The following is a 20536-nucleotide window of genomic DNA, read 5'->3' on the forward strand; positions in this document are numbered from 1 at the left end:
CTGCTTTGCGGTGGGAGTTCCGGCAATATGTCTCGGCCGACACTGCCTTGGGGCCAACTGGACCCGCAGCAGGAGCGCGACGTTCGCGAGCTCGTTCGCCATGTGGCGGGCCTTCAGGATGAGGCGGACCCTAACTTCCAGCTCGCCCTGCACTTTGCTTGGTCCAACTTCAGGTGGGGGCGCGGCTCCTGGGCCGAGGCTAGGGACAGGAAGGGATCAAGCAGTATCCTGGGCGCGCGGCCGGGTTTCCCCACCCCCAGCAAAGCTCTCGCGGGCCCTGCTGCTCCCGCAGCACCTGGTGCCCTAATGCCTCCTGGATCCCTGTCTCTGTGACACAAGCATACTGAAAGAGTAGGTTGTGGGTTGTCGAGGTCCTTATCCTTAGAAGCGCGCTTCTGGAGAACGGGTCTGTGTTTGTTCCTTGCTCCACCAACGCGCTTAGCATGATGCGCTGCAGATCAGTTTTTGGATGGATTGGTAAGTGAAATTTTAGAGCAGAATAATGGTTACACTCTACTTAACACTGTATTCTTACTGATACCCTATCTCTTCTTGGGCCACTCCAGATTTCTCTTACCTTCTTCTTTTTTTCTTTTTCAAAAACACAGCATAATTCACTGGATAACTTGTATGTTGTTTACTGTTTGTCTCCTTCACCGCTACCTCCAGCTAGAATCTAAGTTCCACGAGGTTAGGGATCTTGGTCTGTTTTGTTCATTTCTTATCCCAACACGTAGAACAGTTCCTGGCACATAGTCCTAAGCCACCCAATAATACAACTTCTAATATAGTTTCTCATGTAATTTTTCAAGATTTATCTGGTTTAGATATTTAGGTGAAGTCAGAGCTCTTATTTTTATTTATGGAAGTTGTCTACTGTCATCATTATCTGTAATGGAAATATTTCTAAAAGAATGTTCAGTGTTAATATTCTGCCTGTTTAATTTCAGTAGAACTCTTTTTCTTTTTTAATGAAGATTTTATTTATTTATTTGTCAGAGAGAGAGCACAAGTAGGGGGAGCAGCAGGCAGAGGGAGAAGCAGGCTCCCCCTGAGCATGGAGCACAATGAGGAGGAATTTCATCCCAGAACCCTGAGCTCATGACCTGAGCTGAAGGCAGGTGCTCTACTGAGTGAGCCATCTAGGCGTCACTTAACAGTAGAAATCTTGAATAATAAACAGTTTTTCAGTATCTGTAATCTTGAATATCAGCCTTAACAATCATACATACAGCACCTACTTGGTTTATAATGAGAACAATTAGTCTAAAAGCTCACCAAGTTTCTAAAATAATAAGCTCAATTCTTAAGTGTAACCTATAACTGTCTGAATAGATCATATAAGATGGAAATTTAAGTGCTATATCCCAAATAATTTCTCTTTTAATTAATTTCTCAATGGCATTAAGTAGATGGACATGATTTCAGACTTGGGAGAGACATTAGAATTTACTATCTCCTTTTACACATTGAGAAACTAAAGATTAAAAAAAAGTAAATAATAATAGGTTGAAGTAGTGTTCTACTCAGCCATTTACTGTGAAAGAATTAAGTATATTATTTAGTAAGCAAATTCTTTTAAATACAGATTGTTGTATTTGATACTAAAAAATGGAAAAGAATAGTTGGTTGAGCTATATTACAATTTTATAATGCTTTAATCCATCAGAAAAATGAACTATTCATGTTTGGTTTTATTTTTTTTAATTGTGGCCATGTTCTAGGCCCTAGAAATTCAGATAAGTGAGATCCAGCTTCTATCCTAAAGGAAAACTGAGACAAAAGTTAATTACATATGATGTAGAATAGGAGTTTTTAACCTGAGAGCCTGAAGATAGAATTCGGGTGTTATGAATTTGGACAAGAAAAAAAATTAACACTAACCTCTAACTAAAAAGTAGCATCTTCTTAAATTATGAATGAAAGCAACAAGCGATACTGGTTTACCTATGACTGTGTCAAATGTAAAAATCACATAGTTCACATCACAAAGTTGTGGCAGATATTTCTAAATATTTTTTACTACTACTTTAATGATAGTTATGGATCTACTGCTAGATCTTGTTATTTAATGCTTTAATAAATATGTATCTTACTATATCAGCAAACTTTTTAAAAAATATTTCACAACTATATTTCAGTATACTTGGTTTTCTTTGTATCTCATTTTATGATTTAAAAACGTTATTCTGAGAAGGGATCCCTAAACTTCTGTGGGCTTCACTATGGCATAAAAAGTTTAGGAACCCCTGCTATAGAATGTGCTGTGATGGTCTTATATACAGGGCATTATGGGAAGATAAGGAAATCAGAGGACAAAGGAGGCTAAAGATGACATGTGCTTGAGCAGTCTCTAAGACCACTGAGTGGCTGTTTGCCTGGATGGTAGAGGTAATAGGAGGAGAGGGGCACTCCTGGAAGTAATATTGCTGAATACAGTATATCTGTAGGGATATGTAGGGCTCTGTGACTAGTCCACTTAAGTATATGACAAGATTCATATAAGAATTGCATTTTATCTTCTAGATTTCATCGTTTCTTGGATGTTAACAGCCACAAAGTGGAAAAGACAATAGAAGGGTAAGTTAGTTTCATATGTATATTCATATGTATATTCAGGAATATATGTATTTACTTGTAGATCTTTTTATTAATGTAAGTTTTTAACTATTGGTTTATTTTTTAATATATTTTAGAATTTATGAAAAATTCATCATTCATTCTGATCTCAGCAAAGCTGCTAGTTGGAAGAGATTAACTGAAGAATTTCTAAATGCATCACTTCTGAGCATAAAGGAAACAAAGGTATGCATTATATTGTGACATCTATGTATTATACTGTTTCAAATCTATTATCATCACCTTTTTTCTGTTAACTATTTAAACATTCATTCTGCTTTATAATTATATGCTAATTGGAGCAGAACCTTCTGGAAATTGACTTAAGCATTGTCATCAAACTCAGTGTTGAAAAAGCATGTCTTTGTTTAATTCTCTCCTTAGATGAACCTTCTCTGGAAATTGAGATCAGAGATCAGCACAAATAATAGTACCATCTGGCTGTCTTAAAACCTTTAAATGGCTTTTCAGCACTTGGTAATAATAACTACTTATGTAATGCTAACCAAATGCCATGTACTATCCTAAGCACATTCATGTTCAGTTTTGGGTCTCTAAGATCACCCTTAGACGTGATGATTCAGTAGAAGGATTCACAGAACTTTAAAAATGCTGCTATCATCACTGTTAGGTTTTTTATAGTAAAAGGATATGGACTTAAAAATAATCAAAGGTACAAGATACATAGAATAAAGTTCAGAAGAAACCAGGTATAAGCTTCCAGGTGTGCCTTCCCCATAGAGTTGCATGAGGATGCACTTAATTCTCCCAGTGATAACATATGACAACATGTGCAAAGTGTGCAAACCAAGGAAGTTCATCTGAGCCTTGGTGTCTAGCATCTTGGTTGGGGGTCATTCACATGGATGTGCAGTGCACATGTGGCTGACCATAGCTTTTCAGTCTCCAGCCCCCCAGAGGTCAAACCAAGGACCTCAGGCATAAGAAAATGTGTTCATGTAAGTCACATTGTTAGCGTAAGCTAACTAGTCAAATTGATACTGCATGGCCCAAAGCCTCTGGCATACAGAAACATTCTTCTCAGGAGGATATTTCAAGAGCTTAGAGGTTATCTCTCAGGAGCTAGTCAAGGGCCAGTCCTAATGACCTTTGAGATGTTCAGAGTTTGGGCAACTCAGGCATCCTGAGTAAACCCTTTATTGTGCACATCTGTTAACTCATCCTCACAATAAATACTGTGAGGTATTCTATAATCATTAGGGTTTCCCTTTGTACTGTAGGAAGTGGTAAAGAAGAGAGCTTCCTTCTTCATAAGGAAGGAGCTTTAGATAATTTTTGAAACTGTCTATCAATTTAGGGAAAGGCTATAAAAATACTTCGGGAAAAGAGAGTTGCATAGAGCTCTGACTCTATGCCCTAAAGATTAGAAATACACTTCTGTGTATTATTCCTGAAAGGACCACTTTTAAAGAGAAGGTAAATCTTTTTTAGATCTTTTCTTGATTTATTTTACATAGCTCCTTGGGTAGACTTTAGACTTTAGGATTTACTAATTTAAACCCTATGACACCATAATATTAATTTTTAAAAAATGGCAGGTCACCTGGGTGGCTCAGTTGATTAGGCAACCAACTTTTTTTTTTTTTTAATGTTCAGTTGACCACTGTGTAGTACATAATTAGTTTTGATGTAGTGTTCATTGATTCATTAGTTTAAGTATAACACACAGTGCTCATCACAGCACATGCCCTCCTTAATACCCATCACCCTGGTATCCCTTCCTGCAACCCTGCTCCCCTCTGAAAACTGTGGATTGTTTCTTGGGGTCATAGTCTCTCATGTTTCATCTCCCTCTCTGATTTCTCCCCTTTTGGATTTTCCTCCCTTCCTCTATGGCCCTCTGTGCTATTGCTTATGTTCCATGTAAGAATGAAACCATATGGTAATTGTCTTTCTCAGCTTACTTACTTCACTTAACATAATCCTCTCCAGTTCCATCCATGTTGATGCAAATGATAGATATTCATTGTTTCTGATGGCTAAGTAGTATTCTATTGTTATATGTACCACATCTTCTTCATCCATTCATCTGTTGAAGGGCATCTCAGCTCCTTCCACAGTTTGGCTATTGTGGACATTGCTGCTATGAACATTGGGGTGCAGGTGCCCCTTCTTTTCACTACATCTGTATCTTTAGGGTAAGTACCTATTAGTTCAACTAGTGGGTCATAGGGTCACTCTATTTGTAACATTTTGGGGAACCTCCATACTGTTTTCCAGAGTGGCTGTACCAGCTTGCATTCCCACCAGCAATGTAAAAGGGTTCTCCTTTCTCCACATCCTCACCAACAATTTGTGTCCTGTTTTGTTAATTTTTGCCATTCTAACTGGTGTAAGGTGCTATCTCATTGTGGTTTTGATTTGTATTTGCCTGATGGCTAGTGATGTTGAACATTTCTTCATGTGTCTGTGTAGCCATTCATATGTCTTTTATTGGAGAAGTGTCTGTTCATGTCTTCTGCCCTTTTTTGACTGGGTTATTTATTTATTTATTTTTTTTTTTTAAGATTTTTATTTATTTATTTGACAGACAGAGATTACAAGTAGGCAGAGAGGCAGACAGAGAGAGAGGGGAAAGCAGGCTTCCCACCGAGGAGAGAGCCCGATGTGGGGCTCGATCCCAGGACCCTGGGATCATGACCTGAGCCGAAGGCAGAGGCTTTAACCCACTGAGCCACCCAGGCGCCCCCTGGGTTATTTATTTTTGAGTGTGAGTTTGAAAAGTTCATTATAGATCTTGGATATGAGCCCTTTACGTGTAATGTGATTTGCAAATATCTTCTCCCATTCCATGGGCTGCCTCTTAGTTTTGTTGAGTGTTTCCTTTGCTGGGCAGAAGCTTTTTATCTTGATGAAGTCCCAACAGTTCATTTTTGCTTTTGTTTCCCTTGCCTTTGGAGACATGTCTTGGAAGAAGTTACTGTGGCCAATGTCAAAGAGGTAACTGCCAGTGTTCTCTAGGATTTTGATGGATTCCTGTCTCATATTGAAGTCTTTCATCTATTTAGAGTTTATCTTTGATATGGTCTGAGGCAATGGTCCAATTTTATTCTTCTATGTCTAACTGTCGAATTTTCCCAGTACCATTTATTGAAGAGACTGTCTTTTTTCCATTGGATATTTTATCCTGATTTATCAAAGATTAGTTGACCATAGAGTTGAGGGTCCATATCTGGAGCCTCTGTTCTGTTCCCTTGGTCTATGTGTCTGTTTCTGTGCCAATACCATGCTGTCTTTGTGATCACAGCTTTGTAATATAGTTTGAAGTCAGGCAATGTGATGCCCCCGGGTGTGGTTTTCGTTTTCATCCTTCACTTGGTGATTCGGCATCTTTTTTGATTTCATACAAACATTAGGTTTGTTTGTTCCAGCTCTTTGAAAAATGCCAATGGTATTTTAATAGGGATGGCATTGGAAGTGTAAATTGCTGTGGGGAGGATAGATATTTTCACAAAGTTTATTCTTCCAATCCATGAGCATGGAATATTTTTCCATCATTTTGTGTCTTCCTCAATTTCTTTCATCATTGTTCTGTATTTCTAGAGTACTGGCCCATATACAGAACCCTTTCTGGCATGCCATGTGTCTGTGGACAGGTCTGACATTATTCTGACATTCCTTCCTCTGTACATAAGGAATCTCTTCCCCCTAACAGTGCTTAGGGTGGCTTCCTTGGTTCCAAGATTTGTGAGTTTTGGTATTACATGCGGGGGCATTGGTCTGTTCTTCCCAATCTTAGGAGGCATCCTCTCTGCTTCTAGGACACAAATGCTTCTTTCCTTCCCCAGATTAGGGAACTTCTCAGCTACGATTTGCTCCAATATATCTTCTAGTCCTCTCTCTCTCTTCATCCCTGCCCCAGGGATCCCCAAAATCGTGACATTGGAACGTTTAATGGCGTCATTGATTTCTCTAAGTCTGTTCTCATGGATTTTAAGCTGTTGGTTCCAGACCTCCTCCTGTTCCTTCCTATCAGTTTATCTTCTAGATCACTAATTTGTTCTTCTGCCTCATTTACCCTAGCAATTAGAGTATCTATTATAGACTCTTTCTCATTCATAGCATTTTTAAGTTTAGCCTGATTAGCTGTCATTTCTGCCCTTAGAGATTCTGTGTTGCCATCAGTGGTTTTCTCAATGCTGTCTATCGTCTTCATAATTGTTACCATGAAGGCTATTTCAAACATCTTGCTTATATCCATATCCATTAGGTCTGCAGGAAAGGCCATTGTGTCTGTTTCTTTTTTTTTCCTTTCTTTTCTTTTTTTTGTTTGTCATTCTGTTGAGTGGTGGTTGAGGGGATATATGGAGTTGAAAATATCAACTACAACCCAGGCAAGGTGCACTCTGGGAAAATGTGGAGCAATCAGAAGCCTATCAAAAAAACCCAGCCAAATGAAACCCAAGAATAAGATTTTATAAAGTTCAAAAAAAGCAGGGGATGGTGAGGTGAAGGAGGCTATAATCTCTCAGTCAAGGTAGGGTGTTTCAGTTCTTCCTGGGTGTATTTTTGTTCCCTTTGTTAGAGAGCACTACTTCCCAGAGTTACAGGGAGATTAAAAAAGGTAGTACTGAATAGGGGAAAAAGGACTACATGGAAGCTTATATCCCTATATATAAAAAAAGAAAAAAGTATTGTTGTGAAAAAGTACAAGTTAAAAATTACTATGAAATATGTTGTATTAAACATCTAGTTGGAATGATAAGTAGGTAAAAAGAAAAAAAAAACAGAATAATCATGAGAAAGAATTTTTTAAAAAATTGTATCTAAGAAATACACAGGCTATGAGGCAAGACCAGTGCTCAATATACTATTTTCCCCTGGTGTTGGGGTTTTACAGTTTGTTTTGTTTTCGTTCTTTCTTTTTTTTTTTTTTTTTAATTTCTTTTCAGCGTAACAGAATTCATTGTTTTTGCACCACACCCAGTGCTCCATGCAATACGTGCCCTCCTTAATACCCACCACCTGGCTCCCCCAACCTCCCACCCCTTCAAAACCCTCAGGTTGTTTTTCAGAGTCCATAGTCTCTCATGGGTCACCTCCCCTTCCAATTTCCCTCAACTCCCTTCTCCTCTCCATCTCCCTATATCCTCCATGCGATTTGTTATGTTCCACAAATAAGTGAAACCATATGATAATTGACTCTCTCTGCTTGACTTATTTCACTCAGCATAATCTCCTCCAGTCCCGTCCATGGTTTTACAGTTTTAGAGGACCCTCAGGTTGTCTTCCTCTTGTTCTTCCAGCTTGTCTTCTGGGGAAGGGGCCTGCCACATTATTTTTCAGGCAATCCTGCTTGGGAGTAGTTGCCCTGCCCCCTATCAAGGGTTTGGGCTCTGTGGAAACTGGTGTTTTGGGCTTTTGTTCTCTGATGGCTTTTGTTCTCTGGCTTTCGTACCTTTTCAAGGGGTCAGAGCAAAGGAAAATGTCTGCATCCAGACCTCTGCCCCAGAAGAGAGAAGCCACAGTCTGATCCTTTCTGAATCCTCTGGAACACACAGTTTCCCCCTCTGTAAGCGCCACTGAAAACTGCAGGCTCCCATAGGTGGTACACGTCCCCAGCGATCCTCTCAGTGGTTGACCCAGGCCCCCAGTTGCTTCTGCCCCTTGTGCCTCCAAAACCATGAGCGATCCCAGTCTGGGCAGGTGGCAGCAGCTAGCCCCCAGGTCTGTGCTGGGTCCTCTTGGGCATGGGCAGTCACAGAACCGGTGGTGGTGGTGGGCCCCTTGGGTCTGCGGACACAGGTCCACACCTGCAGCTACCCAGGTCTGACATTTTCCCCTTAAGCTCCTAGATTCTGTTTAGGTGCTGTTATCAAGTCCTTCCCATGCCACCACCACTGCTCTGGAAGCTGTCACTGGTCCCCAGGCACAGGACACTTTTATACCGGGGTATTGCTTTCCAGTGGCTAGCTTCTGGTAGCTCCCTCCCCTTTCTGTTTATCCTCTGACATCTACCCATGCAGTCAAAATTATGTCCTTCATACGTCTTGACTGATGATCCTCTGCCCTCGTAGAGATCCAGACACATAATCTTACGTTTCAGGCTAATTTCATGGATGTTCAGAGTGGCTTGGTAGATAATCTAGCTAAATTCAGGGGACTGGTTGAAACAGAGTCCCCCACTCCTCTGCCATCTTGCCTAGCCCAGGTAAAGCATTTTTGACATGTTTTTTATGTGTACACATTTGAACTCTAAAAAAGGTTTAGAGATTAGGATTTATTTAGATACAATTCACATTTTCTCAAACTAGAAAAAATATTGGGGACATAATTGACAAGGGGTTATCTTTTCTTAAACTACTTTTGAAAGCTCTCACCAACCTCAGTGATTCATATCTTCATTTTTTGTTTTAAAGACAGATGCACATTATTCCATACTGTCACTTCTTCTGTGTCTATCTGATTCTCCTTCAAACAGCAATTATGTGGAAACACCAAGAGATAAAGAAGTGGGTATGTTGCCAAATGTTTAATATATAACAAAAGTGAAATTGTTTTTAATACTTATCAGACATTTTGTAAAAATTTCTCTTGCTTTGGATACATTTGCAAATTGTATTACAAATTTGTATAGCAAATTGTATAAATTTGTATTGCAAACACAATTTATATTGCAAATTGTATCACAAATTGCATATTACAAATAATTTAAAATTTTAAGTTCTGACTTTAGTTTTGATTATATAAAGAGAAAAATCACTTTGAAGATAAAGTTAAATTTTAAAATGTATTAGAATATCAGTTTATTGAGTGTTTCAGTATTTTTGAACTTTGTCATCTCCTGGGTGCATTTTATTTTGAGTTTTGTTAGACTTTTTTCCTATAGTTTGGAGGTCTTTTCCCCCACATATTTGTGATAATGCTGATAAAATTTTTCTGTTACATTTTAGAAAAGAAAGATGATTTTGACTGGGGAAAATACTTGATGGAAGGTGAAGAAATTGATCTTGGTCCAAATGTAGACACACCAGTAAGTGGCAATAGTTTTGTTATTGAAAATATAAATATATGCCAAAGGATACATTATTTTTGTGGCTCCTTCCACCCTAGAGCAACTTAACTAAAGCAAAAACACTCTTCACTAAATTAGAGTAGTTTATTATCAAAGATTTATTAAGATTTTGCACTTAATCAATAGTACTAGGAAGCTGAATGGAATGAAAGTAAGTATCCTTGAAGGAGTATCTTTTAACCTTGGAGGTTTTGCCACCAAAAATAATTCCAGGCTATCATAGTAATTTTCAACACATTTAGAAAGAAGTGTCATTAGGTGTAGTTTTTGCTTTTTTTCTGAAATTTTATTAATCTTTTCATCTAAATAGCTCCAGTCACCATACATTCTTAAGAGTAAGATGTATTCCCTTTTTAATCAGAATTGGTCTGAAGACAGCGAAGATGAAGATGGTCAACATCCCTTAAGTAGAGAAGATTCTGGGATTCAGGTGGACAGGACACCGTTAGAAGATCAAGATCAAAACAGAAAACTGGGGCCTTGTGTCAGCTGGAAAGGTACTGTGTATCTCAGATGCATCATTTTCTTACGGTAGTACAAGCATGCTTTGAGAATCAGTTCTGTGTGATTTAAGATATGAAAAGCTCTGCCATCTTCATAAATCTTTTTAAACCATTAGTAGATCTGTAGTGTCTAAGAAGTGGCACTACAAAATTAATGTTGAAGTGATTTAGAGTGAAATTCTGTTCTTTTTTTTTATAGTTCAGAGAACTTTACTAATCCTAAATATTTTAGTTTGTTTTTTATTGGAGGAGGGTTGACTTTGCTAAAGTTAGTAACCAAATAAAAAGAAAAAAGATTGGTACAATTGAATTTTAAATTGCAATGTTTGAGTTTTAGTGAAGAACTATGAATGGGTAGACTCTAGAAAGAATTGGAAGCAACCTCAGAGATTAGATTATCTAATCCTACTCCTCCTTTTGTAGGTAAGGAAACAAAGTCCTAGTGACATTGGTATTTCTGTGATCATGTAGCTGTGAAACTAACCCCAGAAGCTGGGATATGTAACCGGACTGATCACTGAACTCGAACCTTGCTAAATATAAAGAGTATTTAAAGCTGATTTAGCATCCTAATGATTTTCTGGCTTATTTTTTCTATCCTTTCCTTTTTAATTTTTATATCAGGCCTTTATGGCAGAGTGTGGCCGTTATTAGTCTATGCAGGAACTTTTAGTTTGGTTTATGTCATCTGTTCTGCTATTTCTGATTCTTGCTCCCCATTCCCTTTCTTGGCTAGCCCAGTTCTAGGTGCCTGTTGTAATGCATTTGATACCTGTGTTCTCACACAAGTCACATTCTTATAAAATACACTCTATTGGTCAGTGCTTTCTGTTTTAAAATTACGTACTGGTATTACTCCGTGTGCAGACTTTGTTCTATTATTTATCTCTGTTTTAAATCTGCCTCTGTCAACTCTGTGAACATCTCTTCTGTTACCCCTAACTGCTGTATAGGTTTCTGCAGTTTGTAGTACCACATTTAAATTATCACTTCCCTGTGGACAGTCGCTGAGCTGCTTTTGCCCCCTCTACCTAGTGCCATGCCCATTATGGACTTGGCCTACAGTCTACTCCCTACTTGGTAAGATCCACCTCTCTGATTTGGGCTGTTTTTGTTTTAATTTGCATTTGTCTGAGTGTTCAGGATAAGTACTTGTGGCTCCTAGGTCCTTTAGTCTTGCCCCTTCTGTGAAGTTCCCATTGATACCCTCTGCCTGTTTTCTTTTGGGTTTCATGATTTCCTTCCCAGCCCCATCCATCAGAGTTCGTTGTATGTCTAGATATTAATTCCTAGGTGTAGACATTGCAGTTATCTGGTCACCTTACTATTAACATTTTTCATGAGATACTTCAAACAAAATCTGTGATATTTTTCGCTATTTTGTTGTACTCAGACCTGTAAATTTTTTCATGATACGGTAAACATTTAGGTCTTGATATTTTTTTCTACAAAAACATTCTCTTGTATTTTTCTTCTGTTTGCTTTTTTATAGCTTATGTTTAGGTCTTTAGTGACCAGCAGGTCCACTTTTACGTATGAACTGAGATTAAAGGGTCTAACTTACCTTTCTTCAATATCATGAGCCAGTTTTCCCAGAAACATCTAGTAAATAACCCATTCTATCCACACTGTTCTGTGATTCTGTTATTATACATCAAATTTTCATATATATATGTATTTCTGAACACTCTGTTCTCTCCCTTCAGTCTGAGTTGCTGAGGAACAGAATGTTTTTGTTTATATGGCTTTATAATAATGTATTGCAACACAAGAAGGCAAGTTTCCCCATCACTTCCTTTATACTTTCTCAAAATTGGCTTAGCAGCATTATCAACAATAGTCAAACTATGGAGAGAGCCCAAATGTCCAATAAATAAGATGTGGTAAGCAACAGAGGTAAGATGGCAAGGGAATAGGAGATCTTAGTTTCCCTCAGGGCCTCTTGGTCCCTTAAAAGCATCTAGATGATTGCCAGATCATTCTAAAAACCTGCAACCAGAGATCTGAGAAAACAAATGCCACAATTCTACAAATAGAAAAACAACCACTTTTTGTAAGGTAGGAGGTGTGGAGAAATGAATCTGAGGTGATATATCCCAAGATAAACCACTGCGGGAGAGACCCTCCATAAGCCAGGTACCAAAATGTCTTATAAGCAGCTGAGTACAAAATTGGAACTTTTAGAAGTTTGCCTGAAAGGTGCTCAGGAGGCAGAGCAGGGTGGAATCCCAGGTGAGACAGCATGGTCTCAGGATCCCTAGGGTCACAAAAAGAAAGGGAGTGCCTAAGTGCAGCAGAGATCCCAAGCTTTTGAGCAAAGAAACCGGTTACAAACAGTGAGTTCAGGTGCTGGCTTTCTGCTTGGTGTTGGCATAAACTGCAAACCGCTGCATGGTCGTGCCACCACTTTCTGAGCAGGGGTCCAGCAAGAGGCAGAACTACAAGGAGACCCTCCTCCATCCCCCAGAAGGTGTGGTGTGGGTGCGTGCCACAAGAGTCCATAAGTTTGGAAACTCGAATCAGGGTCATTTGCTTGAGATAAAAATGTTCATCACAGGCTGGGTGAACACATAGTTTGGACAGAAGCCAGGGAGACATGAGTGATTGACTCCTCCTCTTCTTCTATGAGGGCTCACTGACAAGTAGGAGGCATGAACTTTCAGCTCTGGGTCTAGAGATTGGGGCATTACCGTTTTCATCCCCCACATCAGTGCAAAATGCCTTCAAGGTGCAAAATAGCACTACATAGTGCAGTCTGGATCTGTATACACTGAGCCTGGCCCCCTGGCAAGGGCGGTACAATTCCACCCAGGCAAAGACACCAGGGAATCTTCAACAGGCCCCTCGCCCAGAAGTCTGTCAGCAACTTCTGGTAAATAGTAAGTTTACTGATAATACAGAACTGTAAAACTCCAGTTTATGTAGCATTTGTGGTTTATTCTTATTATTCCTTAGTCTTTGAGTTTTATATTTTATTTGCCTTTTCAGCTATTTTCTTATCAATGCTTTCCTTAAGTCATTTTTAATTTTTATTTTTACACTTATGGTTTATATATGTATTTTTTTATTTTTTGCTTCCTTTCATTGTATTCAACTAAATTTTTATGTATATACATAAGTTTATCTTACCTATTTTAGGATCTAGTTTCTTCTAATAAACAGACCAAAATACACCCAGGATCTAGTTTAATATTCTGTTCAACTTCATATCTGATTTTATTCCCATTTTTTTTCCTTTTCTTTTCTTTTTGGTTTCTGTTCTCTTCTGATTAATGTATGTTTTTCTGCTCTCATTCTTAGTCCTTCAGTTTTATATTTTATTATCCTTTTCAGCTGTTTTCTTAAAATATCAATTCTTGACTTGTGTCTTTATTAATTTTCATTTTTTTAGGTTTATAAAATATTAAGGTTTATAAATATTTTTTTCATTTTTGGCTTCCTTTCATTGTATTCAACCACATTTTTGTGTGTATATAAGTTTTTCTTTCCCATTTTGGGATCTAGTTTCTTCTAACAAACAAAATACACCCACGATATAGTTTATTTTTCTGTTCAACTTTCTGCTTGATTTATTCTTATTTTTCTTTCTTTCCTTTCCTTTGGTTTCTGTTCTCTACTGATTTGTATAGTGTGTATTTTTCTGGTTTCGTTGTTGCTGTTTTTGTATCTTCCCTCTCTTTCATCTTTAGTTCTCTGGACATAATGACAAGGTGGAAGAACTCATTCCAAAAAAGAGGACAAAAGGCAATACTCACTCCAGTTATTTAATCAATATGGAGATAAGTAAGATGTCAGAACTAGAATTCAAAACAATGAATATAAAGCTACTGCCTGGTTTGAAAAAAGCATAGAAGACAGTAAAGAATCCCTTACTGGAGAAATAAAAGAACTAAAATATAATAAGGTCAAAATAAAAAAGGGTATTACTGAGATGCAATTAAAAAATTGAGGCTCTAACTGCTAGGATAAATCAGGCAGAAGAGGGAATCAGTGATATAGAAGACAAAATGATGGAGAATAAGGAAACTGAGAGAGATAACTACTGAATCACAAGGGGAGGATTCAAGAGATCAGCAATACTATAAAGCAAAATAATATTAGAATTATTGGGGTCCCAAAGGAAGGCAGGGAGGCAGAAGGTTTATTTGAACAAATTAAAGCAGAGAAATCCCCTAATCCAGGGAAGGAAATAGGCTTTCAAGTCCAGGAAGCACAGAAAATCACCCTTAAAATCAATAACCTTGAAATAAAATAGTGAAACTTAGAAATTTCAGAAATAAAGAGAAAATCTTGAAAGCAACTCGGGACAAGAGGTTCTTAACCTCAAAGGGTAGAAACATAAGGTTGGCAGCAGACCTGGCTATTGAGACCTGACAGGCCAGAAAGGACAGGCATGATATATTCAACATACTAAATGAGAAAAATAATGCAGCCAAAAATACTTGACCCAGCAAGGCTGTCATTCAGAATAGGAGAGATAAAAAGCTGTCAAAACAAACAGAAACAAAAAGAATTTGTGATCACTAAACCAGCCCTGCAAGAAATATTAAAAGGGGTACTATAAGCATAAAGAGAGCCCAAAAGTAACAAAGACCAGAAAGGAACAAAGGCATTACATCGAAACAGTGACATTACAGGTAATAACAATGGCACTAAATTCCTATCTTTCATTAATTACTCTGAATGTAAATAGGCTAAATGCTCCAATCAAAAGACACAGGGTAACAGAGTAGATTAAAAAAGAACCCTGAGGGCGCCTGGGTGGCTCAGTGGGTTAGGCCGCTGCCTTCGGCTCAGGTCATGATCTCAGGTTCCTGGGATCGAGTCCCGCATCGGGCTCTCTGCTCAGCAGGGAGCCTGCTTCCCTCTCTCTCTCTCTCTGCCTGCCTCTCCGTCTACTTGTGATCTCTCTCTGTCAAATAAATAAATAAAATCTTAAAAAAAAAAAAAAAGAACCCTGATATGCTGTCTACAAGAGATTCATTTTAGACCCAGTGACACCCCCAGATTGAAGGGGGAGGGAGGCACCTGAGTGGCTCAGTCGTTAAGTGTCTGCCTTTAGCTAAGGTCATGATCCCAGGGTCCTAGGATCAAGCCCCACATTGGGCTCCCTGCTCTGCAGGAAGCCTGCTTCTCCCTCCTCCCTCCCCCTGCTTGTGTTCCCTCTTTCTCTCTCTCTCTCTCTGTCAAATAAATAAAATCTTTTTTTTTTTTTAAGATTTTTTATTTATTTATTTGACAGACAGAGACCAGAAGTGGGCAGAGAGGCAGGCAGGGAGAGAGAGAGGGAGAAGCAGGCTCCTGCGAGCAGAGAGTCCGATGCGGGGCTTGATCCCACGGCCCTGAGATCACGACCTGAGCCAAAGGCAGAGGCTTTAACCCACTGAGCCACCCAGGCGCCCCAAATAAATAAAATCTTAAAAAAAAAAGTGAGGGGATAGAGAACCATTTAGCATACTAATGTGCATCAAAGGAAAGTTGGAGTGTAGCCCTTATATCAAGTTAGATTTTAAACCAAAGACTGTAATAAGAGATGAAGAGGGATACTGTATCATAATTAAAGGGTTTATCTAATAAGAAAATCTAACAGTTACAAATATTTATACTGCTAAATTGGGAGTAGCCAATTATACAAACCAAATAAACTCATTGAAAATAATACAGTAATAGTAGGGGACGTTAACACTCCACTCATAGCAAAGGACAGATCATCTAAGCAGAGATCAATAAGAAAAAAAGGGCTTTGAATGATACACTGGACCAGGTGGACTTCACAGATCTATTCAGACCATTTCATCCTAAAGCAACAGAATACACATTTTTCTTGTGTGCATATGGGACATTCTCCAGAATAATTAACATATAGGATCACAAATCAGTCTCAGCTGGTACCAAAATATTGGGATTATTGCCTGCATATTTTCAAACCAGTGTGCTTTGAAACTTGAACTGAATCACAAGGAAAAATTTGGAAGAAACACAAATACATGGAGGATAAAGAGTATCCTACTAAGGAATGAACAGGTCAACCTGGAAATTAAAGAAGAATTTAAAAATTCATGGAAGCAAATGAAAATGAAAACGCAACAGTTCAGAACCTCTGGGAGGAAGCAAAGGTTGTCCTAAGAGGGAAGTATATAGCAATGCAAGCCTTTCTCAAGAAAGAAGAAAAGTCTCAAATACAAAACTAATTTTATACCGGAAGGAACTAGAGAAAGACCAGCAAATGAAACCTAAATCCAGCAGGAGAAGAGAAATAATATAGATTAGAGCAGAAATCAATGAGAGACAAACAAACAAACAAAAACCCAATAAATCAACAAAACAAGGAGCTGGTTCTTTGAAGGAATTAACAAAATTGATAAACCCCTAACCATACTTATCAAAAAGAAAGAGAAAGGACCCAAATAAATCATAAAGAGATCAGAACCAACACTGATAATACAAACAAAAACAACAACAACAACAAAAAAGTATAAGAGAATATTGTAAGCAACTGTATTGCAACAAATTAGGTAATCTGGAAGAAATGGATGCATTCCTAGAAACATAAACTACCAAAACTGAAACAGGAAGAAATAGAAAACCTGAACAGATGCATAACCAGCAAGGAAATTGAAGCAGTAATAAAATATCTCCCAACAAAGGAGTCCAGGTCCAGGGGGCCTCCCAGCGGAATTCTACCCATCATTTAAAGAAGGATTAAAACCTATTCTTCTGAAGCTGTTTGAAAAAGTAGAAATGGAAGGAAAACTTCCAGACTCAGTCTGTAAGGCCAGCATTACCTTTTTTGTTTTTTTAAAGATTTTATTTATTTATTTGAGAGAGTGAGTGAGAGAAAGTATGAGTAGGGGGTGGAGCAGAGGGAGAGGGAGAAGCAGACTCCCCACTGAGCAGGGAGCCTGATGTGGGGCTTGATTTCGGGACTCAGTCCCGGGACTTTGGGATCATACCCTCAGCCAAAGACAGACGCTTAACCAACTGAGCCATCCAGGTGCTCCAGCATTATCTTGGTCCCAAAACCAAAGACCCCACCAAAAAGAATTACAGACCAAATCTCTGATGAAGATGGATACAAAAATTCTCATCAAGATACGAGCTATTAGGATCCAACAATACATTAAAAGGAATTTTCACTAGGACCAAGTGGGATTTATTCCTGTGCCAGTTCAACATCTACAAATCAAGCAATGTGCATACATCACACTAATAAAAGAAAGGACAAAAACCATATGATCCTCTTGATGCAGAAAAAGCATTTGACAATATAACATCTATTCTTGATAAAAACTGTGCAGTGTAGGGATAGAGAGAATACACCTCAGTATCATAAAAGCCATCTACAAATAGCCCAGAGTGAATATCCTCAAGGGGGAAAAACTGAGAGCTTTCCCCCCAAGGTCAGGAACATGACAGGGATGTCCACTCTCACCACTGTTACTCAATATAGTACTAGAAGTCCTAGCCTCAGCATCAGACAACAAAAAGAAATAAGAGGCATCCAAATCAGCAAAATAGATGTCAAAGTCTCACACTTCACAGATGACATGACACTCTATGTTGAAAATCCAAAGGCTCCACCCCAAAATTGCTAGCTCTCATACAGGATTTCAGTCATGTGGCAGGAAGTAAAATCAATACACAGAAATCAGTTGCATTTCTGTATACCAACAATGAAGCAACAGAAAATGAAATCAAGGAATTGTTCCTATTTACACTTGCACCAAAAACTGTAAGATACATAGGAATAAACTTAACCAAAGGGGTAAAGGATCTGTACTCTGAAAACTATAGTACACTTATGAAAGAAATAGAGGAAAACACAAAAGAAATGGAAAAACTTTCTGTTTTCATGTATTGGAACAACAAACATTGTTGAAATGTCTGTGCTACCCAGAGTGATCTGCACATTCAATGCAATCCTTATGGAAATATCATCAATATTTTTCACAGAAGTGAAACAGACAACCCTAAAATTTGTATGGACTGAGAAAACACCCCGAATAGCCAGAGGAAAGTTGTAAAAGCAAACCAAAGCTGGTGGCATCACAATTCTGGACCTTGAGCAAAATTACAAAGATGTAATCATCAAGACAGAATAGTACTGGCACAAAAACAGACATAGATCAGTGGAACAGAATAGGTAACCCAGAAATGGACCCTCCACTGTGTGGCCAGCTAATCTTCCACAAAGCAGGAAAGAATATCTGATGAGAAAAGGACAGTCTCTTCAACAAATGGTACTGGGAAAACTGGAGAGCCATGTGTAGAAGAATGAAAGTGAACCACTGTCTTACACCTTCACAAAAATTAACTCAAAATGAATGAAAGACCTATATGTGAGATAGGAATCTATCAAAATCCTAGAGGAGAACACAGGCAGCTCTTGACCTTGACCACAGCAACTTTTTGCTAGACACATCTTCAAAGGCAAGAGAAACAAAAGCAAAAATGAACTTTTGGGACTTCATCAAGAGAAAAGCTTTGCATAGCAAAGGACAAGTTGACCAAACCAAAGACAATCTACAAAATGGGAGAAGACATTTACAAATGTTCTGTCAGATAACGGGCTGGTATCTAATATCTGTAAAGAACTTTTCAAACTCATCACCCAAAAAACAATCCAGTCAAGAAATGAGAAGAAGGCATGAACAGACATTCTCCAAGGAAGACATACAATGGCAAACAGCCGCATGAAAAAGTGCTCCACATCATTTGGCATCAGGGAAATACAAATCAAAACCACAGTGAGATACCAACTCACATAGTCAGAATGGCTAAAATGAACAAGTCAGAAAACAGCAAATGTTAGCGAGGATGCAGAGAACAGGGAACCCTCTTACACTGCCTGTGGGAATGCAAGCCGGTACAGCCATGCTGGAAAACAGTATGGACGTTACTCAAAAAGGTAAAAATAGAGCCACCCTAGGACCCAGCAACTCCACCACTGAGTATTTACCCAAAGGGTACAAACTTAGTAATCTGAAGAGGCACCTGCACTCCAGTGTTTATAGCAAACACACACACACACACACACACGCGCGCGCGCGCGCACACACACACACAGGAATACTACCTAGCCATCAAAAATTGAAATCTTGTCCTTCACAGTGACATGGCTGGAATTGGAGAGTGTTATGCTAAGGGAAATAAGTCAATCAGATAAAGACAATTATATGATTTCACTCATAAATGTGGGATTTATGATACAAAACAAAGTATCATAGAGAAAGGGAGTTAAAAATAAAATAAGACAAAATCATAGGAGGAAACAAACCATAATAGACTCTTAACTATAGGAAGTAAATTGCAGGGTGCTGGAGGTGAAGTGAATGGAGGGATGTGGTGACGAGCATTAAGGAGGGCGTGTAATGTAATGAACCTGGGTATTATACACAACTGATGAATCACTAAATTCTACCTCTGAAACTAATAATGCACTGAATGTTAATTGAATATTTAAAAATTTGAAACAATGTGGCACGCATACACACACACACGTACACACAATGGGATATTATTTAACCATCGAAAGGAAAGCAGTCTACCATTTGCAATAACATGCATAGAGCTAGAGTGTATTATGCTAAGTGAAATAAATCAGAGAAAGACAAGTGCCATATGATCTCATTCATATGTGGAACTTAAGAAAGAAAATAGATGAGCGAATCGGAAGGGGGAAAAGAAAAAAAAAAGGAGAGAGGAAATCAAGCCATTAAAGACTTTTTTTTTTTATGTTCAGTTAGCCAGCATACAGTACATCATTACTTTTTGATGCAGTGTTCGAGAACTCATTAGTTGCATATAACACCTTTAAGAGACTCTTAATGACAGAGAACAATGAAGTTTGATGGAGGGAGACAAGTGGGACTGAGCTAGATGGATGATGGGTATTAAGGAGGGAACTTCTTATGATGAGCACTGGGTGTTTCTTTTAGGTAATGAATCACTGAATTCTAATCCAGAAACTAATATTGCACTATATGTTAACTATGAAAATTTAAGTTAAAAAAAGGGAAAAATTTATATACAGTATTTATATATCATATATGTCATATATAATATAATCTACGCATGTATTTAAGTAATTTCAATGTATTAGAACAAAAAAGTTGACTTTATTTGTGAACTCTTTTTTTTTTAAAGATTTTATTTATTTATTTGACAGAGAAAAATCACAAGTAGGCCAAGAGGCAGGCAGAGAGAGAGAGAGAGAGAAGCAGGCTCCCCGCTGAGCAAAGAGCCCAATGTGGGGCTCGATCCCAGGACCCTGAGATCATGACCTGAGCCAAAGGCAGCGGCTTAACCCACTGAGCCACCCAGGCCCCTGAACTCTTATTCTTCCATGACTTTTTAGAGGCAGTAAATTCTTCTTAAT

General features: G+C 38.4%; 1 protein-coding gene across 4 annotated transcripts in view; it reads left to right on the forward strand.

The window, feature by feature from the left end:
* Positions 1-20536, forward strand: part of TUBGCP5 (tubulin gamma complex associated protein 5) — an 83202-nt gene continuing 62666 nt past the window's right edge. For 3 of the 4 annotated variants that reach the window (XM_032843085.1, XM_032843087.1, XM_032843086.1), the window contains exons 1-6: positions 1-173; positions 2527-2580; positions 2697-2805; positions 9000-9096; positions 9534-9613; positions 10017-10152. In XM_032843085.1, coding sequence (XP_032698976.1) covers positions 28-173; positions 2527-2580; positions 2697-2805; positions 9000-9096; positions 9534-9613; positions 10017-10152 — 622 coding nt within the window. In that variant the 5' untranslated portion in view covers positions 1-27. Of the gene's footprint in view, positions 174-2526; positions 2581-2696; positions 2806-8999; positions 9097-9533; positions 9614-10016; positions 10153-20536 lie in introns of those variants that run through there. The other variant, XM_032843089.1, reaches the window with a different exon arrangement.

Source organism: Lontra canadensis, unplaced genomic scaffold, assembly GCF_010015895.1.
Source record: "Lontra canadensis isolate GAN:19392208 unplaced genomic scaffold, GSC_riverotter_1.0 scaffold135, whole genome shotgun sequence".
NCBI lineage: Eukaryota > Metazoa > Chordata > Mammalia > Carnivora > Mustelidae > Lontra > Lontra canadensis.